This window comes from Durio zibethinus, chromosome 1, assembly GCF_047325235.1.
Source record: "Durio zibethinus cultivar Kanyao isolate XHJ-2024 chromosome 1, ASM4732523v1, whole genome shotgun sequence".
In the NCBI taxonomy this organism is placed as follows: domain Eukaryota; kingdom Viridiplantae; phylum Streptophyta; class Magnoliopsida; order Malvales; family Malvaceae; genus Durio; species Durio zibethinus.
This window is the reverse complement of record NC_143162.1, coordinates 36,420,558-36,446,189: the sequence shown is the minus strand read 5'-3', so window position 1 is coordinate 36,446,189 and position 25,632 is coordinate 36,420,558. Positions and strand designations below refer to the sequence as shown.

General features: G+C 35.7%; 3 protein-coding genes and 1 pseudogene across 11 annotated transcripts; 3 read left to right on the top strand and 1 right to left on the bottom strand.

Moving 5' to 3' along the window:
• Positions 1 to 840: 840 nt before the first annotated feature.
• 5PTASE11 (inositol polyphosphate 5-phosphatase 11) lies at positions 841 to 3,975 on the bottom strand. The gene is made up of 8 exons (XM_022910761.2): positions 2,977 to 3,975; positions 2,713 to 2,872; positions 2,476 to 2,606; positions 2,297 to 2,373; positions 2,069 to 2,194; positions 1,603 to 1,790; positions 1,375 to 1,512; positions 841 to 1,233 (listed from the first exon to the last, which is right to left on the bottom strand). The coding sequence occupies exons 1-8, from the start codon at positions 3,009 to 3,011 to the stop codon at positions 1,075 to 1,077; spliced, it is 1,014 nt and encodes a 337-aa protein (XP_022766496.2). The 5' UTR covers positions 3,012 to 3,975; the 3' UTR covers positions 841 to 1,074.
• Positions 3,976 to 4,879: 904 nt separating this feature from the next.
• LOC111312666 (F-box/FBD/LRR-repeat protein At1g13570-like) lies at positions 4,880 to 7,703 on the top strand (annotated as a pseudogene). The gene is made up of 4 exons (XR_016346285.1): positions 4,880 to 5,437; positions 5,875 to 6,718; positions 6,911 to 7,066; positions 7,242 to 7,703. The product of XR_016346285.1 is annotated as an F-box/FBD/LRR-repeat protein At1g13570-like (transcript).
• A 2,038-nt stretch (positions 7,704 to 9,741) lies between these two features.
• LOC111312665 (MATE efflux family protein) lies at positions 9,742 to 12,731 on the top strand. 2 transcript variants are annotated; one of them, XM_022913132.2, is made up of 10 exons: positions 9,742 to 10,059; positions 10,275 to 10,470; positions 10,598 to 10,943; positions 11,033 to 11,119; positions 11,396 to 11,452; positions 11,582 to 11,820; positions 11,922 to 12,040; positions 12,140 to 12,226; positions 12,350 to 12,418; positions 12,509 to 12,731. In XM_022913132.2, the coding sequence occupies exons 1-9, from the start codon at positions 9,793 to 9,795 to the stop codon at positions 12,404 to 12,406; spliced, it is 1,455 nt and encodes a 484-aa protein (XP_022768867.2). In that variant the 5' UTR covers positions 9,742 to 9,792; the 3' UTR covers positions 12,407 to 12,418; positions 12,509 to 12,731. The 2 variants fall into 2 exon arrangements, with proteins under 2 accessions (XP_022768867.2, XP_022768866.2); XM_022913131.2 differs by having other exon boundaries at positions 12,350 to 12,423.
• An 8,928-nt stretch (positions 12,732 to 21,659) lies between these two features.
• On the top strand, positions 21,660 to 25,591 carry LOC111312662 (putative E3 ubiquitin-protein ligase ARI2). Of its 7 annotated transcripts, none has more exons than XM_089767866.1 (8): positions 21,660 to 22,036; positions 22,326 to 22,358; positions 22,492 to 22,774; positions 23,317 to 23,797; positions 23,871 to 24,023; positions 24,118 to 24,666; positions 24,893 to 25,021; positions 25,155 to 25,591. In XM_089767866.1, exons 1-5 carry the CDS (start codon positions 21,872 to 21,874, stop codon positions 23,959 to 23,961), a joined length of 1,053 nt encoding a protein of 350 aa, XP_089623992.1. In that variant the 5' UTR covers positions 21,660 to 21,871; the 3' UTR covers positions 23,962 to 24,023; positions 24,118 to 24,666; positions 24,893 to 25,021; positions 25,155 to 25,591. The 7 variants fall into 7 exon arrangements, with proteins under 7 accessions (XP_089623992.1, XP_089623983.1, XP_022768862.2 ...); XM_089767857.1 differs by having other exon boundaries at positions 21,660 to 22,096; positions 25,155 to 25,166; XM_022913127.2 differs by lacking the exon at positions 23,871 to 24,023.
• Positions 25,592 to 25,632: the final 41 nt, after the last annotated feature.

Here is a 25,632-nt window from a genome sequence, read left to right as displayed (position 1 = left end):
AGGATTTAAAATTTTAAAACTTCTTTTCTTTTAGTTATAAATTACAACTTCTTTTATATAAAAATAAATAAATTACTAATGACACTTTGTAGATATAAATATGTAATTTCTGTTAATTAATATGTATTTGTTTGTATAACTTCTATCTTTGATCAAACAATTAACCTTTTGGGTTTAATAGCACTAATACATATCCCTAAATTAGGTTTACAATGGCATTAGCTTAAATGAGTAATGCCATGGTCAATGATTATATAAAGTTGGTAATATTTATTCTTTAAAAAATGATATTAAAAAAAATTTAAGTTTATTTTAGACTAGTGCACTAAAAGAAAAACATTATATTATTGTTCGAGTTGCAAGCGATATTTGTTAAGAAGTCAATGTCAATAAAAATGGCTTGGTTGAAAACTATTCACAAGTTTATTTCTCTTTTCAATATGAAATTAATTTTTATTTTCTGGTTTGGTTTGAAGTTTTGTGAAATAATGTTCAAACCATAGGCTCCACCAATGGAAAAGGGTAGAGGGTACCAACACTTTTTTTTTTTATATGCCTAAATGGAAGAAGTTTAAGCTGCCTTCTAGAGATGTACTTGAGTAGTTGACCATTCTCAATGTGAATCAAAGTTTTGGTTTCTAACTTTAATTTCTCAATGTACCATTACTTGTGCGTTGTAAACGCGTTACATGAAAAAGTTTGAAGGTTTCGTCACTCATCATATATATATATATATATATATATATAAATTGTCCATCCTTGAATTGTGGGCTTAGTAACCTGATTTATCCAAGAAATTGAGAGCTGAAATGAAAGCTTGAAAGTTGAACACATATAAGGGGACAAATTACAGATTCATCAGTTTTCTTTATTATCTTTAATGTCCTCGCAAGTACAAAAAAAAACGATCCAAAAGGTCAAATATCTAGCTTGACAGTAGTGTTACTGTTAATTTCAAAAGAAAGAAGAATAGATTAGTTTCCTGAAGCAATATTAGGGCAAATTTACAAGAGCAAATAGATGCACTGGGGATTTCTTTTTCCCCCTGCCATGGACATTTTCTAAGAGCTGTGACTATGATTTGCTAATTTTGAAACAAAGGTGGGCTCTCACTGGCTTATGGTCAGAACTATGAATGTCATCAATTGATTCGTAACAGTGCAAACTTGCGCTGATGTTGTCAGGATCTTCGATCTTGAATAGGATTCGATCAGTCCATGATGGAACTCTTACCTGTCAAAGTTACAAGAAACATGGCGAGACGAGGAAAATTAATGCAGAATCATATTAGGAAGATATATATATATATATATATATCCGTTGCACATCTATCGCTTTTGAAAGATTGAATGTGACAGAGAGTACTATGATCACCTTGTAACTTGTATCGTAGTTGCTACTTCCTATATTATATTTATAGGTTGGTTTGAATGTGAGTGTTCCCTCACAATATCCATTGAAAATCTGCCCTCTCTCGGCCTCCTGAAGGAGTTGATCTTTGCTTGTAAGCAGCTGCGGCAACAAATAAACGGAAAAGTTCAGGCAAGGGCAATGATGAAAACTAATGGAAGAGACGTTGAGAAAATAGCAAGATGGACTGACTCTGTGAAGGTTTCTTTGTATCAAGTTTCTGGCGGGATGTGTATTGACGCCTCGAAGCCTGTAATTGAGGTCTCCTAACCATATGGTGATGTGGGTGGGCCTGGCGTAAGGGTTCCAATACTTGGAAAAGAGTGAGTCAGATATGTGCCTGCACTGTGTATTTCTCTGTTCTACATTTCGAGCATGAGCTGCTTACAGGACAATATCGATCAAATCATCATCGATGGCCCATTCTTTAAGGGCTTTGAATGATTATTTGAGTGCTATCTTTAAGGGGTCTTAAATGGGCTTTAACAATGTTAACTTGGTCTCGCAATTTTATAGTAAATTATGGGCGGCCAGGACTTTGTGGACTTATGTCCTAGTAAACCCAAATCAATGAATTTTGTTGGGAACTAGGTCCAAATTCCATTTGCTAGTTAATTGTCTTTTAACGTTGCTGATGATTGAACAAAACATGCCTTACCAGAGAGATGGCAAGTGATAAACACCATTCTGAATCCTTTGTAGTTGATACGGATTGCCACGGCTCCTTTCTTTCTCCTGAACATTCCTCCACAGCCTCCGACAGAATGCTTATCCACCTTGAGTTCTATGTGTATACAAGAAAACAAAGTTATCCCCATTCTAGGCTCCTGTTGTCTTGAAAATAAATAAAAAAATGGACTTGCATACAAAAATGACAGGTTCTAACCTTTGATGAACAAGTCTGAGTTCTTTGGTCCGAACACATATAGTTGCAGAGACTGCAAAATTGCCTTTCCTAATAGCCTGATATGCAGATTAAATTGCGAATTGACTGAAGTGTCAAAACATTAATAGCGCAAGGCAAAACATATAAAAACTAAAGGAGACAGAAAGGGTTTTGCTTACCCGTGAGTTTCAGTAAGAGCATCCTGCAACAATCGCGTAAGGTTGTCTCGAGGCACCTCTTGCAAACCAACCACAAGTAGATCAAACCTACGGTTGCTCCCAACCAGCTCGACCAGATCTTCATACGAGACCTTATAAGAGGAGGATAGTATATACACTAATGAGTGATGATCAATGGTAAAATATCAGCAAAGTGAAAGACAAGTTGAGATGAATTTGCACTAGATATTTTGCAACCTGTCCATTCATGTTCCAAGTTATTATGCAAATGCAAAGGTCAGAGTTTCTTGAGAAGTCGCAAAGATTATCCGCCCCTACTGTCTTTATTCCTTCATGAGTTCCAGTGGGGTTGTTGAAAGAATCCGCAGCTGGTTTTCTCTTATATTTGAATCTTCTTCTGCAAAACATATACATAATCATAATTGATCATTGATTCCCATTGTTTCTTGGGAGAACTGAGAAGAGACACTGGTGATCGAATTAGAAAGAAGTTCCACGTACCCATTGCCAGCTTGGATTGTGTTGGAATTTCCCATAGTTTTCCTTTTTGGTTAAGATATTACCATAGCCAGCAAACTGAATACTGTGGATAAAAACAAAATTCGTGTGAGGGAGAGAGAGACAGCTAGCTCGATTGACTTGGAAACCTTATGAGAATGAGATGTGTGTGACATATAAATACAGAAATTTTTGGTTTTGGCGGTGAAGATTTGGAAAAAAAAGTCAAATGTCTGAAATCTTCTGATAAGTATATCTTCTATAATTTGAAGACCATAATTTTCTCTACGAGTTAGGTTGGGCGTTTTTGACAATATGAAAGTTACAATCAAAGTTGACAACGACCATATAAGTGTACCATATCTAACAAGCAAACCCTTGCAAAGATATCCATTTGATTGAAGAACATATATATGTTTAAAGTTTAAACTTTAACGTCTAAGCTTAACAAGAATATGTGCTACAGCAGCCGATCAAGGAAGGATGAGAATCCGACATAGACCGATTAATAGAAATACTTCAACACTCCACTTGTCATATATTCCATTCATCACCCTATATAGATATAATTTTCATGGAATACGACAAGGTAAAATGGTAGACACGCGAGACTTAAAATCTGGTGCTAAAGAGCATGAAAGTTCGAGTTTTCTTCAAGACATGATATCGAGAATGCTCATTGAATTAGAATAAATTTGGCAATGGATCACGAGATCTTGAGTTAATCAACTGCTGCACTGCCGCTAAGCGCCACATAAAGCAGGCTCTGAATCCCACAAACATCAGAAAAATTGTTGTAGCTAAGAACAAAGACCGGAAGTTATAATTGTTTACGTTCATACATAGGAAGACGTTGCACCGGTAATCATGTTGTGACACAGCTTTGAGTGCAAGATCTATATGAAAAAGTAAACGTATGATTAAACTTTTGGGGCAAAAAGCGAAGTCATGATCGAGGGTCATCGAGTTATGACTTTCTTGCTGACCGTACGTAAGTGTATATACTAATCATAAGATTAGTTTATTATAAGCTGCTAGATTCATTGATTTTGAGGATAATAATTGATTGGCAAGGCCGCTCTGCTACGGCAACCGCATCTGGTTGCTGCCTTGCATTGCACTTGGCAAATAATTACTTGTCAAAGGAGAACATGGAAATTGGGAATGCTCATTTTCAATCTTTACAAGTTACAAACTAGTATATAAATTAAGTTTAGTACTAGTAACTCTTTTTATTGGCAATGGGTAATTTTCAAATCAAATTAGTCTATAACTTTTTTCTTAATTTAGAATTTAAATCAATAAATTTATATGATAACATCCAAAAAAAACTTATAATTCAAACCCTAACACATGTACCATTTTTTCTTATCTCTAAACTTGCCTCATTTGTAAAAAAAAAAAAAAAATCAATTTTTTCCTGTCATCACCATGTCATAAATGTAGTTGACCACAATGGTATTCTTGCAAAGTTGGTATTGTAGTTGAAAGGAAGACATCCATAATCATTTCACACTAAAATTAAAATTTGAATTCAAATTGATTTCCTTTTTTTTTTTTTCATTTAAGAAGACAAGAAGCTGTTTTGGGTTAAATTAACCAGAAAATAAAAAAAACTAAAAATTTTGAACTGAATAATTTAAATATAATACATAAAACCTTTATATTTAAAATTTTGATTTTATATATTTGTCTCATTTATTTGGATTCCCTATGCTTAACCCAACCCATTAGACTTTCACTAGGCTGAAGCCCGCGAAGGTAACTTTCATTCGTTATGGTGCTGCACGTGTATGACACCCGCCCATAGCCCACACCAACTGGGTGGTTTTAAGGCTTCGATCTGCCCATTTGCTCTGACTTCCTGTTTATTTCTTCTTCAGGTAAAAGAGCTTCCTTTTCTTCTTTCATTCTTATTATATTCCTCTTCCAATCCTCCCCTTTCTCCTCCTGTTTTATTCCATACCCAATTCCTCTTTTTCTATTATATCAGCAAAATCTGAACATTATTTTAATTTAAGTTGCAAAGAAATACAGATTCCTCCCCCTTTTTTTTTGTTTTTTCATTACCCATTTTTTCTCATTCTTTTTCAGATTTTTTCTTTTGAAAAGTACCCTTTTTTCTACTTCAATAATACTTCAATTTTCAAGTATTATTCTTGATTTCTTTGACATTTTAAACGCCAAAACAGTATTTAATTCTTTTTTTTCCTATAATTTTAGAGTCAAAGGATTGCTTGCTTTGGAGAACACTGATTTAAAGTTACATAAAGTTGTAAGCTTTATCCTATTATATAAATTTCTCTTGGAAAAAACTATTTATATCAGTCAAATTTATGTGTTTAAATATATCAGATTTCGGCTGCTCGATTAGCTGAAACAAGGCTTTGATGGTTTAACCATGTTTTTGGGGAATTGAAAAGCATTGCCTGGAAATCCCTTATACAGAATGAGAATGGTAAATGTAAGTGCTTTTTGTTGTATATATATGTCAGCTTTTTTTTTTTTTGCTTTTCAATAATGTGGTGAAATGCCAGAAAAATAAAGTGGGTTCCTCTAGCTGTTCTGTTTCCATGTATTGAACTCAGGATTTTATGTTCTTAAATTAATGAATTAAATTTATTCAAGTTCTTTTATAGATATTGCATTTTTTAAAGTACCATAGTGTTTGTCTTTTTTGCAAAAAATAAAAAAATAAAAAAATAAAAAAGGAAGACTCACAACGGTTTTGTGCATTTGTGCTTGGGAAACCGCATATGGTGACATTGCCTACTAATGGAATATATTCACTTACGGTTGTATAGTTATGTTTGTGTTTGAAACTCCAATATTTTATAAGTATTAACTGCTATATTTATTATTTCATTAACTTGCTTGTTTTGTTCCTTATGAGTATTTCAGAAGCAAAGAGAGCCACCAACATTGCCTAGCAAAACAGAGGCAGAGCTAGATAAGATTCTTAACTTACCAGGACATGTTACAGATCAAATCTTGTCATATTTGCCGATAAGGGATGCAGTAAGGACTAGTGTTCTGTCAAGGAAGTGGAGATACAAATGGGCTACAATACCATATCTTGTATTTGATTATCAGTGTCTTAATGTCTCTTCCCAAGACCAAACTTTCATAAAAAACAAGCTTGAAACATCATTGATTATGTACTCTGACATCGCAAGGGTCCAATACCCAAGTTCAAACTGTCTCATCGAGATCTTTTAGGAGTCGCTGACATCGATCGATGGATTCTTTTTATATCAAGGAGCTGTATCAAAGAATTCATACTGGAAATATGGAAGGGCCAGCGCTACAAGCCACCTTCTTGTTTATTTAATTGCCAGAATTTAATTCATTTGGGGCTATTTAATTGCTTGCTAAAGCCTCCATTCACTTTCAAAGGTTTCAAGAATTTGAGGAGCCTTGATCTTCAGCACATTACCATCACTCAACATGTGTTTGAAAACCTCATTTCTAGCTGCCCTCTGCTTGAGAGATTAACATTGATGAACTTAACTAGTGTCACACATCTTAACATTGATGCTCCAAATCTGCAATTCTTTGACATGGTGGTAATTTTTATGATGTTAGTTTTCAGAATACGTTCCATTTAGCTCTGGTTTCCATTGGTTTGTATGTAAACGTCGACAATGATGAGAACTATGCTCGAGACAAATCTAGTAAATTGCTCAGATTCTTTGGTAATCTTCCCCATATTCGAAGTATGGAGGTTCAGAATTACTTTTTGAAGGTAATGATTTAGTGATACGTAGAGCACCAGTATCTTCTGGGAATTTCAAAGAAAATGTACTACAAGTTTTTTCGTAAATGGTTCTTGAATCCCGATATACTTGTTCAAGTCCTTGAGAATGTACATGTGCCACCTTAATTTATCTGTTTGAGATTTTAATTTATCCTGTTGTTCTTCATTTTTCCTCTCCAGTATTTGGCTATCAGAAAAGTGCCAAGCAGGTTGCCTAACCCATTTGTTGATCTGAATTATCTATCCATTCGCATTGATTTTGATGATGTGGAGGAAAATGAAGCTGCTCTGTGTCTCCTAAGAAGTTGCCCGAATCTTCAAGAGCTGGAAATGTTGGTGCGTTTTGTTTTATTTACCCTCTTTGGTTCTTTTGGTGGTTTACGTAGTAATATCCCCATCTTTTATATTACCGTGTTTTTAGCTACACTGTTAATCTAATAAGGTTATGCATGTAATGATTCCTTTTTTTGGGGGTGAGTTAGTGATTACAAAATTTTGATGTTTCATTTAGGCTCGTGTCGAGAAACAAACTTCTGCAGAAAGATCCACTAACTTTTGGAAAGATAATCATTGGAGCTGGCTGTTTGCCCATCTGAGACTGGTAAAAGTGTCAGGCATCTCTGGTGTGAAATCGGAAATGGATTTCATCAAGTTCTTGCTTTCAAATTTACCTGTGCTTGAGCGGTTGACTATTAAACCTGCTTCCCAGGATGGCGAATGGGTGTTGATGAAGGAATTGCTGCGGTTTCGGCGAGCCTCAATATATGCAGAAGTCATTTATTTGGACCCATGATTATCTTAGTCATGGCTGCCCTGCGATATCAACGAAAAGCTGGAACATGTAAATTATCATGCAAACGATTGTGCTGTTTTGGATGATATGCTTTATCGGACGATTCTTGTAATCAATACTTTACAGTATATTATTTACGTATTAATTATCAGAATCCAACCTCCTTCGGAGGATTGCACATCCTTTAGTTTCAAGCGTGAACCTCATAGTTTCTACTTTGGAGTCTCTAAAAATCTTTAGGGATTGTCAACTACAATTTTAAGATTCAGCCAGCCTTCCTACTGTCGGATTAGCTTGTCTATGTCTATTGATTCCTATGAATAATTGGCCCCGTGGACCGCTGTGGTCCATAGACTACGGAAGAAAGCATGGACAGCTGTTTGGTCCCATGGAAGGACCAGAAAAAACACGATGATTCAGAACAAGTAACTAATAATATAGGAAATTACTACATTTACTCACTATTTTTTCTCTTTTAATAGATGAAGAAATTATAAGTACGTGGCTGTAACCAAGAAAATAAGGGTGGTTGTAAGTGAATTTCAGTTTTAATGCCAACGATTCAGACATCTGTGTTTTTCATTGTCAGCTGAAATAAAAGAAAACAGGCACATAATTGACGACGGGTGTCATGTGTCAGGCGTCATGTGGTTTGCCTAAACTACTGACCTAAATTATTTGGAACAAAATGATGGTAAGATCGTTCCATTTTTTCTTTATACTATATATATGTATATAAATTCTGAATTATTCATTATATTACTTCAAGAACATAATGAAATATTGAGAAAATGTAGGTTACATACCACCAAAATCTGTCTCTTTCTAGGTCAACTTTATATTGCATCAAGTAAAATTCATCTTTTAGAAAAATAAAATTATAATATAAAGTTGTTTGGTTGAAGTTAACCTTTTGTATAAACAAGCGTATTGTCGTGTAGTTAAGGTTTTCGTTACCAACATAAATAAGTTCAAACAACTACGTCACCATGATTGATTGAGACTGCTCAGTTTACCCTTTATTTTTTCCTTTTGTTTTTAGCCGACAAGCAAAACAAGTTCCATTGCTTTTATGTCGAGTGCAATGACCAAACAAAGTTTTGGTTGCTCAAATATTTAAAGTGAAAATTTTATTATGTAACAATGACATGAAAGCACAATAACGTACAATTTTACTTATTTCTTACAACAAATGAATTTATCATTAGTTAATATAATGCATGACTCATAAATAATAAAAAATAAAGCATATTAAAATAAAAATAATTGTTTTTTTAGCTCTCCACTATTTTGTTAAGAGATAATTTTTTTTTAATTAATTAAAATTAATTTATTTTTACATGAGTTTAATAAATTCATAAAAAAGTTATTTTTTTATATTCTCTCAATTAATTTAAATAAAAAAAGAAACATATTGTTTGCCCCTTATAATCAGCATATTCATGGCCAACATCCCGAAACCTTCATGCGGGAGTTAAGATTCTCAGTGACCGCTGCAAATAATCATTGACCCAAGCATTTACTGATCAGCTCTAAGCTGGGGGCAGCCTGCCCGGCCATTTGAACCTATGAAAACATGTGGAGCCTCGTTAAGACGACAAGTCTATTTTCGCGCGAAGGTTGCTTCTTCTAAAAAATGCATGATTATCATTTGATGTTCGATTCACATTTTAATAAATGTAATTGATTTATGCGAAAAAAAAATATTGGCTAAAATAAAATCACCCTTTAACAATTGTAAAAAGAAAATTAAAAAACTAAACAAAAAATTTAATTTTCTCATATTACTTGTTGATAGGTTATATAAACTTGTGCAAAATTAAATAATTTTTTATTTAATTCGAATCGAAAATTTGAACATGAATTATGTAATTTAAAAGTGATTTGAATCAAAATTTAATTTAATAATAAATTTTTATTTAATGACTATGTTTTATTCTCACGTAAAGAAAAATGATGCATAACCTGAATGACACAAATGTGAAAAAAGCTGGAAGGGATCGTATTGAAAGAAGGAAAACAAAAAAGGGTCAAATATTAATGCAGTTAATTTCATTTTATCAAACTATCAAATTTAATTCCTTAACAACCTTTCAAACAAATCGTCGACCAAAGCCCAAACCATATCTACCTTTTCAGAAGACAATTCCATTTAAACAACATCCTAATATCCCGAAATGTTCTTATCTTAAAAGATCAAATACACCCGAGAGAGGGAGAGACCCCTCATGTAGTTCACTGGCAGTGCAAACTTTCATAGAACGCGACTATGGCTGTTGACAGTGTTCCACTTCTCAACACTCATGGTCATGGCAATGATAACAACCAATTAGAAAATCCTGTTAGATGGGTTAAGGAATTCGGACATGAGTCCAAGAGGTTATGGCGTCTTGCAGGGCCAGCAATTTTCACAGCAATTTGTCAGTATTCATTGGGTGCACTCACGCAAACGTTTGCTGGCCTTGTTAGTGAGCTAGACCTTGCTGCGGTGTCCGTAGAGAACTCTGTTGTAGCTGGTCTTGCTTTTGGTGTTATGGTAAGTTGTTCTGCTTAAGTTTTGCCATTTCTGTCTATGGATCAGGCTTTCTGCTTTTGGTTTGATAAGATTCTTTTGTTTTTTTGGTTTACAAAAGTTGGAAAGAGTCCAAAACAAAAGGAAGGTTACTCAAGACTTGGAAGAAATCTCCTTGTTTTAGCAAATATGTGCTAATTTCTAGAAATGAGTTTTCGTGTCCATTTTTAATGTCACAGTTAGGAATGGGGAGCGCATTGGAGACGCTATGTGGTCAAGCATATGGTGCTGGTAGGCTAAGGATGTTGGGGGTGTACATGCAGAGATCATGGGTCATTCTATTGACTACAGCATGTTTATTGGTTCCCATCTACGTTTGGTCACCTCCCATTCTTGAACTATTTGGAGAGACCACTGAAATCTCCAACGCTGCAGGTTGGGATTTTGCTATGTTCTTAAAAGAAAATTGACAGAAAATCCATCTAGAATCAACCCTATTTAAAAAATACGAGGAAAAATGAGATCTAGTAACATCCTGAAGGACCTGAACTTGTTGATGCAGGTAAGTTTGCTGTGTGGATGCTGCCACAATTATTTGCTTATGCTATGAACTTCCCTATACAGAAGTTCTTACAAGCTCAGAGGAAAGTCATGGTAATGGCTTGGGTATCAGCCCTGGTACTAGTGCTACATGCCTTTTTCAGCTGGCTGCTGATACTTAAACTCGGATGGGGCTTAATCGGAGCAGCAATTACTTTAAATACATCATGGTGGCTCATAGTTATTGGACAGTTTCTATACATTTTTATTACCACGTCGGATGGTGCTTGGTGTGGATTCTCATGGCTAGCATTTGCGGATCTATTTGGCTTCGTCAAGCTTTCTTTGGCTTCTGCTGTTATGTTATGGCATGTTTCATTCCTCCCTTCTCTTTTTGCTGTATGTAAATAATGGTATCAGATTTGACACTTACGCAGTTGTGGAAAATGAATTGCAGCTTGGAGTTTTGGTACTTGATGGTGATAGTAGTTATAACTGGTCGCCTGCCAAACCCTCTGATACCAGTTGATGCCATTTCTATTTGGTAGGTGTTCGATTATTTCTTCTTACTCAATGGTTAATCCGGTGCATAGTTTTGGTTTTGATTGCCAAGAATATGAGAAGAAACAGAGCAAATAATGTTATTTGCAGTGGTATAAATTTCTTCAATGGTAATTACCTTCAAGTTGGTCCAGTGAAAGGTTAAAGACATCATTTTCATTTGGTTCGGTGCTTTATTTAATTTTAATGAAATTGACAATACTCTCTGGTTCCCTAGATATAAATGCTTTTCTCAAACTTTCATTTCTACTTTTTCCAGCATGAACATAAATGGATGGGATGCCATGATTGCAATTGGGTTCAATGCTGCCATAAGGTACGGTCGTCCCCCGTTTTCCATTTCCTTGTTATACAAATTATTACACGCTCGGTGCCCGGAAAAAAAACTTCACTTAGCTTTATAACCATATTGGAATCGAGAACTTACAATTGATGCTCTTGCCAGTGTGAGAGTATCAAATGAACTAGGAGCTGGAAACGCTTGGCTTGCAAAATTTGGTGTGCTAGTTGTTTCAATTACATCTGTGGGCATAGGAGTTGTTTGCATGATTGTGGTGTTTGCAACCAAAGATTACTTCCCTTACCTATTCACCAACAGTAATGCTGTTGCCGAAGAAACAACCAAGCTAGCTACATTATTGGGGTTTACGGTACTCTTAAACAGCCTCCAACCGGTCTTATCTGGTAAGAACAAGAAAAAGAAGTTTGCAGAAACACTGAATTAACTGCATGAAGTTACTCTTTGTTGATTCTTTTTCTTTTCCTATGCAATTTGGTCCCTTAAGGTGTTGCTATTGGAGCTGGTTGGCAAGCTCTTGTTGCGTACATCAATATTGGATGTTACTATGTTGTTGGATTACCGGCTGGCATACTCCTTGGATTCACATTTGGATTTGGGGTTATGGTAACTTGCCATGTCTATCAAATTATGATTTTTGGTGATTATATTTTGCTGAAGCCTTCTCCTGATAGTGCTTTGTATATTTTAACTTCTGAGTTGCAGGGTATTTGGTCAGGAATGATTGGAGGCATTGTTTTACAAACCTTAATCTTGATAGTTGTCACTTCACTTACCAACTGGAACAAGGAAGTTAGTATCCCTTCCCCTGCCATTCAGTTCTCTTTGTTCCAAAGCCCTAAACCATGCTTCTCTTCTTCATTTAGTTTGTTCAGTTCAAAGCAAACCTTGATCCAAGTCTTCTCATACATGCAGGCTGAAGCAGCAGAAAGTCGTGTGAAGAGATGGGGAGGATCAACTGGAGAGCAATGATTTTAAACCAGGGTCCGGTAATTATTGCATTTTTAACAATTTTGTTTGTTATACATCATTTACCAAAAGTTTGAAAAGCTGACTAGTAGGTTATACTTGTAGGTTATACAATAAATTAGCAGAAGCGGCTGAGAATGTCGACATCGAAATCTCATTCCATCAAGTTTAGGTCTCCAATCATCTAAAAAGTTTGATTCCGACAAACTGAGGAATTGAATCGGTTGCATTCAGGATTGATTTGAATATTCAACTTTGCTGTGCTAACCATTCCTTTTGAAATTTCCTTGATTGTGCTGAATAAAGAAATTGGACATTTCAACCATAATTTCCTGAACCACCTTCCCACCATATCCTAAACAACATGTTAACCAGTGCTATGTTAATCATGTTTATAAATTCTAATAATCTATTTTTTATTTTTTTATTAAAAATTAAATTATAATTATCAAAATTAAAAATTTAACATTTTGCGGTTGGTAACAAGTCACACAACTTTACAATAATGTATTCTTTCATTTTCTATGTATTATATATATATATATATATATAAAAGACTCAAGAAAAACACATTAAAAAAAAATGAAATGAAATGTTGTCATCTCAAAGACTTTGAGATAATACGACGCTGCCTAAGCCCGTTTATGCTTAAGGCATTATCGTCTTTTGCTTGTACGTTATCCTTTACCTGTCTCGGACTCTCGGCTGCTCACGTTACAGTGTGTCAAAATGACCACCAAACTTCTAATTATAATCCGTTTCCCACTTAAATTAAAAAAAAAAAAAGGCTCCTTTTTTTGTATTCCCTTACGTCATCACTTTCTTCTCTATCATTTTTCTCTCAAATTTCCCAGAATCCAAAGAGCATCTCAATTACCTAACCACCGAAATCACTCTCCACTTCACCACCCGTTCCCTCTCGCTAGCCCCCACTGTGGTAGCCCGGCCCGAATCGAAACCGGTAAAAAAATCAAGAAATACGTCAAGTTCAGGCTCCCAGTTGGGTTCGCGGCTCAGACTATCATAGGGATGGGTCGCCGGAAATGTAGGATGTCAGATAAGATATAAGACGGGAAGAATATTTTTCATTCCATTTTTAGCATTTTTTTTATTAAATCTGTTATCCTACTTATACTTGCAAATCTATTTTTATTTTAATTTTTGGGAATATTTAATGAATATAAATAATATTATAATTTTAAAAAAATAAAATATATTTTTTTAATTTTAAAAAATTTATCTTATATATTTATATAATTATTAATAAATATAGTAATATATATTTTAAATAAAAATATATTAATTTTAATTAATTTAAAATAATAATTTATATTATTTAATAAAAAATTTTATTTATATATATAGATAAGAATAAAAAACAAATGTCATATTATTTGTGTCTATTTTTGTATTTGATAAAAATTTTAAATTTAAATTTAAATTTATTTTATTTTTATAATATAATATCTATTTTATTTTTATTTAAATTAAAAATTAAAAATTTCATTAGATATAAATAAAAACTCCATCCCCATCCAATAATTTTTCAGATATAAATAAAATCGACATTTTACCCAATCCTCGAGTGGTTCTTCAGGGAGGTACCAGAAAATTTATTATTAATTACCGCGACGCCAAGGTAAACTTAGGGTCATGTTTGGGCTGTAGTGTCCTGTAGTAATTAGTTGACTTTCCGATGTTTGATAATATGTTTGTGTTGGGCAAAATCAAGTTCTAAAGAAAAATTGGGAGCCAAAGAACCTAAGAAGTCTGATTAGAATTGGCATTTTTATGCTCCGAACTTTTTTATGCAGGAGTGTCTTCAAGGGAATCCGTTATGGCTGCAGTACATAAAAGTTCCATTGGTGACACTGAGATATGAGACGAGTTACGATATATTTGTGAAAGCTCATGGTGGTGGCCTTTCAGGATAGGCTCAGTGTCATGAACTAATCTTGTATAGAGTTATAATTGAGGGTGTAGGTTATCATGAGTCATTCATGTATAAAGTCATGATCAAGTAAATCTTTTATACTAAGAAAAGTATTTCTTTTTCAAATATTGTAATGGTTAGTGGTAGCATAATTCTAAAATTTCTAAGGCTCTTTAGGGAGGTGAGTGGACAGTGTTCTGTTGGGCTGTCTCATCGGTCGCGATACGAGCTTAGCCATCCGTCAAGGGCTGCCCCTGGCCCTGGCGATGGTGGAAAGTTCTGATGTAATATCTTCGATTTTAATAAAATTCATCTCCGATTCGAATATCCCGATTGTTGTCTTGATGTGTTTTTTTTTGTCGATATAAATATACTTTCTTGTGTGTGCTTGAGATTGATCTCGATCTGAATATGTTTTATTGCGTATGTGAGGGACTAACTGTGGCTTATGGTTATTTGTTCAGATATCGAACTATTGAAGGTTGATTTGGGTGGAAGCGTCCATTCAAGTGTCGTACGGGTTATTACTTATTGAGAGAAAGCCTAGTCTGTGACACGTGATATTAGAGCACGGTTGAGAAGTGCTAAAAAATGGAGGAGATGGCCACAAATGATGGACCCAATTATCAACAGAGACTTGAGGAACTTGAGGCTGCAGTGGCCGCAGTGAAAACTCACATGGTGACTAAAGATCGATTGAAGGAGATCGAGACAACCCAGTGAGAGTTGTCTGATACTCTCTACAACGTGAGCGAAGAGGCTAGAAATGCCTTGAATGTTCTCCAAAAAGAGTTTGAGGAGCTCATAGCACAAGTGAGCATTATACAAATGGCAGTGGCCAGATCGAGTTCGAGCTCAACAAAAAAGGGAAAAAAGGCCAAAATGCCAGAGCCTCGATGCTATGAGGGGCAAAAGATGCCAATGAGCTTGAAAATTTTTTGTTTGACATTGAGTAGTACTTTCAAGTTGTATACACGGATTTAGAGGAAGATAAAGTAGCAATGTCATCGATGTACCTCACAGGGGATGCCAAGCTATGGTGGCGTTTCAAGTTTATCAATAACGAGTGTCCGATTAAAACTTAGACGGACCTAAGATAAGAACTAAAAAATCAATTTTTTTCTGAGAATGTGAAGTATATGGCTTAAAGAAAACTTCGAGAATTGGTGCAAACAGGAACAGTGCGAGAGTTTGTAAGGAGTTTTTCTACCCTGATGTTGGATATTCGAGACATGTCTGAAAAAGACAAGATATTTTATTTTCTTAAGGGCCTCAAGCCTTGGGTCAGGACAGAATTACAAAGAGTGCAAGACATGGCCACAGCTATGGCTGCAGCTGAATGTCTCCACGATTATAATGATGGCTCTTCAAAACAAAAAAATTCTTCATCAGCTGGTAGTAACTTCAGCTTTGGGAGTGGGAAAAAGATGACTAGGTTGGACCGACCCTTCAGTGGAGGATCAGACAGGAGGTCATTTGGTCGAGATAACACCCAACCCAAGACAAACAACGCAGTGACTTTCAAGCCTAGGCAATCATTAGCTTGCTTCCTATGCAAGGGGCCGTATCGGGTGGTCGAATGCCCACATAGAGGAGTCCTTAATGCCTTAAGAGCCTTGTCTCAAGAGTCCGTAAAAGCGCCAGAGAGCATTGAAAAAGTTGAAGATGAACCAGCTAAGATGGGTTCAATAAGGTTCCTCAATGTCTTTCACACCCAACTGAACACTATAAAGAAAGAGCAGGATAGAAGCCTGATGTATGTGAACTTAATGATCAATGAGAAGGCCACCAGGGTCATGGTAGACACAGGTGCAACCGATATCTTCATCACACCAAAAGAAGCAAAAAGGTGTGGTCTCCATGTTAGCAAGGATTGTGGGCGAATGAAACGATCAATTCGCCAGCCTTTGCGATCAGTGGAAGCTTCAAGAGTGTGACGACCAAATTGAGATCATGAAAAGGGAAGGTAGACTTTATAGTTTCCCCCATGGATGACTTTGATATCGTTATCGGATTGAACTTCATGATGTTAGTTCAGGTAATCCCTATCCCTGTCGCTAGCTGCTTGTTGTTATTAGAAGAACACCCATGTGTGGTGCCGACCACTATCTTGTCAAAGAATGGAAAGAAAATGATCTCAGCTTTACAGTTCAAGAAAGAGGTAAAGAGAGGGGGACCCTCTTTTGTGGTCATGTCGATTTACAAAGAAGGGTTGAAAGTGAAATCGATACCCGATGGCGTGAAAAAGGTGTTGAAAGAATTCGAATAGGTGATGTCAGGGATGTTGCCTAAGGTTCTACCTCTTCGACGAGTCATGAACCATGAAATTGAGCTCTTCCCAATAGTTAAAGCCCCTGCTAGAGCCCCTTATTGCATGCCCCGCCAGAGTTGGTCGAACTAAAGAAACAGTTAGATGAGCTTTTATAGGTCGGGTTTATTAGACCATCATAGGCTCCTTTCGGAGTGCCAGTGCTATTTCAGAAGAAGCATGATGAAAGTTTACGATTATGTGTTGACTACAGAGCCCTGAACAAAGTCACCATAAGAAACAAATATCACATCCCTTTTATAACAGATTTGTTTGATCAACAAGGTTGGGCCAAGTACTTTTCCAAATTGAACTTGAGATCTGGCTATCATCAAGTCAGAATCGTCGAGAGAGATGAGCCAAAGACCACTTGTGTAATACGGTATGGTGCATTTGAATTTTTTGTTATGTCTTTTGGACTGACTAATGCTCCTGCCACATTTTATACATTGATGAATCAAGTGTTTCATGATTATCTAGATAAATTTGTAGTCATCTATTTAGACGACATAGTGGTATATAGCTCCACTTTAGAAGAACATCAAGAACACTTGTGTCAGGTGCTTCGAAGATTACAAGACCACCAGTTATATGTAAAAAAAAAAGAAATGTGCATTTGCTTGGACCCAAATACACTTTTTCGATCACATTGTCGAACATGACCACATTCAAATGGACATGAAAAAGGTTAGGGCCATCAAAGAGTGGACAACATCGAAGAATGTTAGTGAACTTCGCTCGTTTTTTAGACTAGCCAACTATTATAGAAGGTTTGTAAAAGGGTACTCTCGCAAGACCATGACCCTCATGGAGCTATTAAAAAAGGAGCATAAATGGTGTTGGACAAATGAATGCCAAGAGACATTTAAGGGATTGAAGGATGCTATTATGAAGGATCCTATCTTAGCTCTCCTTGATATTGAAAAGCCTTTCAAAGTTCAGACGAATGCATCTGATTTCGTTATTGGGAAAGTGCTTTTACAATAATATCACCCAATAGCATTTGAAAGTAAGAAGCTAAGCGAAGCTGAGAGAAAATATACGACTAGAAAAAAGAGCTCTTGGCGGTAGTTCACTGCTTGAGGGCTTGACGACATTATTTGTTGGGTTCACACTTTGTTGTGAAGACAGACAATGTGACTGTTAGCCATTTTCTTACCCAACCACGATTCACAGCGAAACAAGCTAGATGGTAAAAATTTTTAGCGGAGTTTGACTTTTGTTTTGAGCACATCGCTGGAAAGACTAATCAAGTGGCCGATGCATTGAACAGACGAACAGAGTTAGCAACCCTTAGAAGAATTACCCTAATGGCGGCTAGCAGAGTCACGACAGACATTCACAAGTTAATTGAAGACCATTTAGGGAAGGACCCGCAGGCCAGTGCCATCCTGAAGCTAGTTAAAGAATGAACGTTCAAGTACTTCTGGTGAGAAAATAGGGTTTTATGGACCAAGAGGCCCCGATTGTTTGTGCCAAGAGCTGAAGGTCTGAGACAGATACTGATGAGAGAATGTCATGACACACCATGGGCCAGACATCCGGGCTAGCAACGCACTTTGACTTTATTAAAACATGGATACTATTGGCCTTACATGCGACAAGACGTGATGGATTATGCAAAGACTTATCTCATTTGCCAATAAGATAAAGTCGAAAAGAAGAAACCTGCAAGCATGCTTGAACCACTATCGATGCCCGTTAGACCGTGAGAAAGCATCTCTTTTGATTTCATTTCGAGCCTACCCAAGTTTGGTGATCTTGAAGCTATTTTGGTGGTGATTGACTGTTTCTCTTAGTACACCACATTCATTCTCACTCACAAGTATTGTACTATGAAAGACACAGCTCGACTATTGTTTAAACATGTGGTCAAATACTGGAGCCTCTTTCAAAATATTGTAAGTGATAGAGATCCGAGATTCGCGAGGTCCTTCTGAAGAGAATTTTTCAAGATATTAGGGTCCCAACTTAACATCTCCTCAAGCTACCACCCTCAGACCGACGGTCAAACGAAACGGTTCAATGGATTACTAAAGGAATACTTAAGGCATTTTGTTCAAGCCAATCAGAAGAACTGGCCTTCGTTATTGGACGTTGCTTAGCTTTGCTTTAATTCCAACAAAAGCTCTTCCACTAACAAGAGCCCATTTAAGGTAATCACCAGACAATTACCAAGGCTACCCCATACTTTCTTGGAGTAATATGGAGGAAAGAATCCGAGAGCCTTCAATCTCGACAAGGAGTGGAAACAAAACACTGAGATTGCACAAGCCTACCTGGAGAAAGCATCGAAGCGAATGAAGAAATGGGTAGACAAATGTCGCAGGGTGCAATAATTTCAAGTTGGTGATTTGGTTCTTGTTCGACTAGTCCCTGAATAAACCAGGTTTTTGAGAAAGAAAGATCGTAAACTAGTGTGCAAATATGAGAGTCCAGTGAAGATCCTTTCCAAGGTGGGGAATGCTTATTATAAAATCGACCCACCAAAGTGGATGAAGATGCACCTAGTATTTCATATGAGCAATCTGAAACCTTTTCATGCAGATCCTACAGATGCTAGTCGAAGGGAGCCAACCAGAGCCACCATCACCATGAAGCCACCCTCAGAGCGTCGAGTTGAAGAGATCTTAACCGACAGGGAAATCAAGGTATCTCGAAGACTAGTTCGTGAATACTTAATGAAGTGGGAGGGATTATGACAAAAAGAAACCAGTTGGGAAAGGGAACACAACCTCCGAAGATTCAAGGAAAAGATTGAAGAATTTCAAGCTAGCAAGTCGACGAGGACGTCAATAGAATAGGTGAGGGAGGATGTCATGAGCCAACCTTGTATAGGACCATGACTGGGGGCCTAGGTTGTCATGAGCCACCCATGTATAGGGCCATGACCCGGTAGATCTCTTGTGCTAGGAAAAGTGTCCCTATTTCAAACATTGTAATGGTTAGTGGTAGTATAGCTCTAAAATCTCTAAAACTCTTTAGGGGGTGAGCGAGTAGCGTCTTATTGGGCTGTCTCACTGGTCGCGATACGGGCCTAGGCCATCCGTCAAGGGCTGCCTCCCTAGCCCTGACGATGGTGGGAAGTCTCGATGTAATATCCTCGATTTTAATAAAATTCACCTCCGATTCAAATGTCCCAATTGTTGTCTTGATGTGTTTTTTTTTGTCGATGTGAATGTACTTTTTTATATGTGCTTGAGATTGATCTCGATCTGAATGTGTTTTATTACGTATGCGATGGACTAACTATGACTTATGATTATTTGTTCAGATATCGAACTATTGAAGGCTGATTTGAGTGAGAGCGTCTATTTAAGTACCGCACGAACTATTACTTGTTGAGAGAAAGCTTAATCCGTGACACTCAGCCAATCTCTCTCGACATTGCTTGTGCATTGCTGAAGGTGAGTGAAGACCATAGAAGCTGGTTGAAGAAAGAAGGGCTTTTGTCCGGGGACTCCAGGATCGTGGAAGGAAGAAAGTTGGGCTCAAGAAAGCTCGTAAAGCTCCACAGTTTCCAAAACATGAAGGGAGTTGGAATATACATTTTGTGTTGGTTTGTACGAAATCTTTTGTCATTAACATCTAACATCTGTTCAAGCTTCTTCTTGATGATTTCTTAAAATATTTCTAAATCATCAGAACCCTTTTTGTATTTCATTTGTGCTGTCTGCTCAAAAACATTCTCTTGTATTTCAAGTCGGGAATACTGATCCGTAGTTTTTTCACTCTTAAGTGAATAATCTTGTTAATTACATCTTATTCATTTTACTATTAGAAAAGTAAAACCATTCATGACAATAATAATGTGAGCCATACACCTTATAGGATATGGTAACAAAAGATCAATTAAATAACTAGGGATAATAATTTAGCATATCAAACAAGAAAAATGTATCTGAGTCTTATGTAAATGTATAAGGAAAAGACATGCTCTAGGCAAAAAAAAAAAAAGTTAAATTTGGAGAACAACTTTCATTATCTTTAAATTTTTTTGTAAATTATCTCCTTATCGATAAATTTTAGCTTTGTCAAGAGAAAAAAATTAATTTACAAAATGGTACATAGTGGGTTGTTTTCGAATTATATATATATATATATATAATAAAAAAATTTAAAATAAATAAATTGTTCAATAACCCAAAATAAATAGTTATAATAGATAATTATAAATTATAAATTCAAAATAACTTAAAAAATGATCGTCAACAAAATTTAAACTCAAAATTTTTTTTATAAAAAAAATAAATTTTAATAAATTAAATTAACAACTTGTTGATTGGATTTTTATACTTTTTATATCATGAATCTCACTTAGATATTATATTCAAAGACATTTGACGGAGAATATTAAAATTTTAATTTTATAAATTTGAATTCAATTTTTAAAAATTTAGAGTTTGTTTAATAGAAAGGATAAAAATAAAAATTTAATAATTTAATAATTAAAATTCATAATATTTTTAATTTTATAATTTAATTATTAAATTAAATTTTTTTTATAATTCCTACCAGACACAGCTTTAAAAAAAAAATGCTGATTTGAAGAATTGGATTTCAAGGTTGTCAAAGCGGAATAATTAAAAATATCCAACCATCACCTATTTATTATTTATTATTTATTACACCAAAAGCAATAACGGAGAAATAAACAAAACTTTGCAGAAACCTGAAACGCACACGTTATGCCAAGTTCGACCTGTGACTATCGAAGTTAACCACTACTTTTAAGCGAGGTACACGACAGATCGTAAGCTACCCCAAAATTAAAGTCGTCATCCACGTGGCAAGTAAATCCCCCAAGTAGCACAATAAACCCCGTGCATTAGATCCTTAGTTTATTCTTCTGAAGGAAAACATAGTACAAGAAAAACACTGAATAAAATAAAAAAACTGAAATTATCTTAACGGCGTAAGAGATAACGGCATGAACGCGAACTCTTCGCCGTTACTCAAGATAAATTCTGTTAAAACAATACTTCAAAAAGAGTTTTTCTATGTCAGTCTCTCTCACCGTCGAAGCGTTTCTTGATCAGATGATCGTCACTTAAGAGCTCACTCTAAAGTCTAAGCCGGAGAAGAAGCAAAAAACTAGCTTCCGCCTCCATTTCGCCGCTTTGCTTCTTCAACAGGCTTTTGTCGCTTTCCCCTTTCTGTGTTTTTAATTTGATCGAAACGTACAATTGAGAGCGTTTGTCTTTTTTTTTTTTTTTGGGTAATTGGAATGGGTGATTATATGAGTAGCGATAACGAGAATTATTACGAGGATTACGAAGATAATAATAATGGCGATTATTACGACGATGATTATGTAGATGATTCTTCGGTTGGATTTCAAGCCCTCGATACTGAGTTGCTTTCGGCCAACGCAACCGTCCCTAACACTAAGGTTACTCATCGTCTTCGGTTGATTCACGTTTCGTTGAAAGTCAAATTTTCTTCAAAAAAAGTGATTAATTCTTGTTTCTATTTTTAGATTAATTACTGTTAAATTAAATTAAATTAAGACATTAGCTCCAGGCTTCAATGGCTGGTTCTAATTTCTTTTCTGTTCTTTTTCCCCTTTCTGGCTAATATGCTAACAATTTTATTACTGTTAGGGTTACAGATTTAAGCACAAAATCTTTTTTCTGATTTTTTTCTCTAAATTTTGATTTTTTTTACCCCTGTTTTTCTAGGTGATCACAAAGGAGTCACTCTTGGCTACTCAGGTAAAGCCTATATTGTATCTGGAATTGCAATTTTGTCCTTTTCTTTTTATTTTTGATTGTATTGAACATATTTTAGTTATATCTGATTTTTTATAAATCATGGATACTAACAAATCTATGTTTATTGGTGCAGAGGGAGGATTTACACAGAGTAATGGACGTGTTATCTTTGAAAGAACACCATGCCAGAACATTGCTTATTCATTATTGTTGGGATGTGGATAAGGTGCTTGAAGTGCTTGTTGAGTATGGTAAAGATAAATTGTTCGCTGCAGCAGGTGTACAAATGCTGGATGATCATGCGTATTTCCCGTGCCAGTCATCGTCTTCAACCTTTGCCTGCAATATTTGCTTCGAGGATGTATCAGCTTATATGTTGACTGTCATGAGCTGTGGTCATTACTTTTGCAATGACTGTGAGTTTGTTTCCATTAATCAACCTATATGTTTACTTTTTCAATACTGTGGGTTTTCAAATATGCTTAAATATACACGTAACCTCAGTGTTTCTATTGAATTGTTCCAATGCTGAAGTATATTGTCAGAAATAGGATATTTGCCTCTTGCTGTATGGGCTTGAAGATGGTATGGAAGAAATAGATCTTAGTGTCTTATACGACCTAGAAGACAGGTTTCCATAGTTCTGAAGTTGCGCTCTTTCTTTCCTCAAAACTAATTTTCACTGTTAATTCTTATATCTGAATGGGAAAGATTTTGTTGGAATAGAAATTGACTTATGTTGACACTGTTCTACAACTTGCTTATTCTATTTAATTATAAGATCAAAGAAGAAAAGTTGATGAATATATTAAGCAAATTCTCATGCAATAGTGCAATTTTTTCTACTTATTTGGAGAAAAAATGGAACTGTTAACGTTGCATCTTATGAGTGCTTTGTGAACGTTTTGATGCCTGGAAAAGGAGGAGGCTGAAATCTTTCATTTCTGTTTCTGTTTAGGTTGGACTGAACATTTCATTGTGAAGATAAATCATGGCCAGAGTAGACGCATTAGGTGCATGGCACTCAAGTGTAATGCTGTTTGTGATGAAGAAAAAATCAGACAATTAGTTAGTACAAGGGATCCTAATATTTCAGAGAAATTTGATCGTTATCTTTTGGAATCTTATATTGAGGACAATAGAAGAGTTAAATGGTGCCCCAGTGTCCCTCATTGCGGAAATGCAATACGGATTGAGGATGATGAACTTTGCGAGGTTGAATGTCCATGTGGCAAGCAGTTTTGTTTTAGTTGTTTATCTGAAGCTCATTCGCCTTGTTCTTGTCTCATGTGGGAACTCTGGTCCAAGAAGTGCCAGGATGAATCAGAGACAGTTAATTGGATTACAATCAACGCAAAGCCTTGTCCTAAATGTTGCAAGCCAGTTGAAAAGAATGGAGGCTGCAACCATGTATCCTGTGTCTGTGGGCAATCATTTTGGTGAGAGCTCTTATCTTTGTCTCTTACAGATAATAGTTTGTGATTTCTGTTCCATTTTGCAACATAATTACAGGTATGGACATAAAGTCTTGGTAAGGAAGTTAGGACTGCAGGAATTACCAAAAAGGCCCCTCACATTTTACTTTGATTGTCTTGTTATGTGAATGGAAAAAACTCGTCTGAATGAACAGTTCAATTTAATTGGTTAATTAGATGGATTATTCAGGTGATTTCTCTTTGTTGATACATGATTATCACTGTTGACTATTAGATCAATTGAAAGACATTTGTAAAATGTAAATTCTTTCCTGTTTATGCAGTTGGCTCTGTGGTGGTGCAACTGGTAGAGAACACACATCTATGTCTATTACTGGTCACAGTTGTGGGCGATATAAGAATGACCATGAGAAGAAAAGTGAGCTAGCAAGGCGCTACCTTTAGCACTATATTCACTACCACAATCGATATAAAGCTCATATAGATTCTTTTAAGCACGAGTCTAAGCTGAAGGAAACAATAATTGGAAAAATAAACATACTGGCGGAAAATGTATCAACATCTAAAGATTTCAATTGGATAATAAATGGACTCTACAGGCTCTTTAGATCAAGGCGAATTCTTTCATATTCTTATGCTTTTGCTTACTTTATGTTTGGTGATGATCAATTCAAAGATGAAATGAGCAAGACAGAGAGGAAAATAAAACAGAATTTGTTTGAGGATCAACAGCAGCAATTTGAGGCTAATGTTCAGAAGCTTTCTTCTGTTTTAGAGGAGAAGTTTGATACCTACACTGAGAATGACATTTTGAGCTTTAGAATGAGGATTATTGCTCTTTCTGCAACGATAGATAATCTCTGCCGAAATTTGTAAGTCTGTCATTTAAACCTTAAAGTTCTCTTCCATCTGATATCACATTTAAATGAATTGAAAGACTATAATTTATAGTAGGTTTCTTTTAATTGAACATGTGAGTTGCATACGGATGGAAGGTGTTGTTGCAGTTCAGAGTTGAGGTTTTGCTAGAGTTGATTCGTTTTAACTAGTGATAGGCAGAATATTCAATGTAACTCATATCTGTTTGATCATGCATAGGTACAAATATATCAAGACAGATTTGTTGGGTTCCATCCGGCAGACAGTTCACAGAATAGCTCCTTACAGGTCAAAGGGTGTGGAGAAAGCCTCATCCTAATTGTTGGAGGACACTAAGATGCATATATGGTATGCATGCTGCAATTCTTTAGCACTATTAGTTCTTGGTGTCTTTATTTTTGATCTATTTTTGGTCACATTTTAATTTCAGGCATGTTCGGATTGATAAATATAACTGACATATCTATATATATTTTAATAGATACTAACCTAGATGAAATGATGGATCTTCTCGGCTGTTATTCGGCTTCCAGAGTCGGTGTACATTCTCTACCCAACAATCAAGCTGGAAGGGAAGAAGAAAAGCGCTGATCTTAACTTGGTGTCTGAGAAAGCATAAAGAAAATAATTGATTCCTCAGCTGTAATGTATAGAAAGCAGTTTATTAGGATAAGTTAATTGGTTTTTGCATGAATGATGGTAAGATTTATGTCTATAGCACCACGGTGGCGTTGCTAAAAGCAGCTTTTTGCTATTTAACTCTTACTACTTTTAAATCATTCATCATATGATTGAACAGAGGCCCTTTTCGATTACTCTCCTCCTTTCACCAGGTTTATGATTTCAATTGTTGCGTGTGTTTTACATGCTGTTGTTATTGACGTTACAATTACATGCATATATCATCTTTTTTGTTCATATTGTGGATTCTGCATTGATCAAAATTCTGTAATAGGGTT

What these genes read in the sequence shown, in the direction of transcription:
- 5PTASE11 (XM_022910761.2), bottom strand. Translation starts at nt 3,011, where the DNA reads ATGGGAAATTCCAACACAATCCAAGCTGGCAATGG. An exon ending in TATCACTTGCCATCTCTCTG is followed by an intron (nt 1,791 to 2,068) that starts GTAAGGCATGTT and finishes TCCTGTAAGCAG; the next exon opens with CTCATGCTCGAAATGTAGAA. An exon ending in TACAAAGAAACCTTCACAGA is followed by an intron (nt 1,513 to 1,602) that starts GTCAGTCCATCT and finishes TTGTTGCCGCAG; the next exon opens with CTGCTTACAAGCAAAGATCA.
- LOC111312665 (XM_022913132.2), top strand. Translation starts at nt 9,793, where the DNA reads ATGGCTGTTGACAGTGTTCCACTTCTCAACACTCATGGTCATGGCAAT. An exon ending in CCTCCAACCGGTCTTATCTG is followed by an intron (nt 11,821 to 11,921) that starts GTAAGAACAAGA and finishes TGGTCCCTTAAG; the next exon opens with GTGTTGCTATTGGAGCTGGT. An exon ending in CATTTGGATTTGGGGTTATG is followed by an intron (nt 12,041 to 12,139) that starts GTAACTTGCCAT and finishes TCTGAGTTGCAG; the next exon opens with GGTATTTGGTCAGGAATGAT.
- LOC111312662 (XM_089767851.1), top strand. Translation starts at nt 21,872, where the DNA reads ATGGGTGATTATATGAGTAGCGATAACGAGAATTATTACGAGGATTAC. An exon ending in AGTCACTCTTGGCTACTCAG is followed by an intron (nt 22,359 to 22,491) that starts GTAAAGCCTATA and finishes TTATTGGTGCAG; the next exon opens with AGGGAGGATTTACACAGAGT. An exon ending in GAATGACCATGAGAAGAAAA is followed by an intron (nt 24,213 to 24,892) that starts GTGAGCTAGCAA and finishes GATCATGCATAG; the next exon opens with GTACAAATATATCAAGACAG.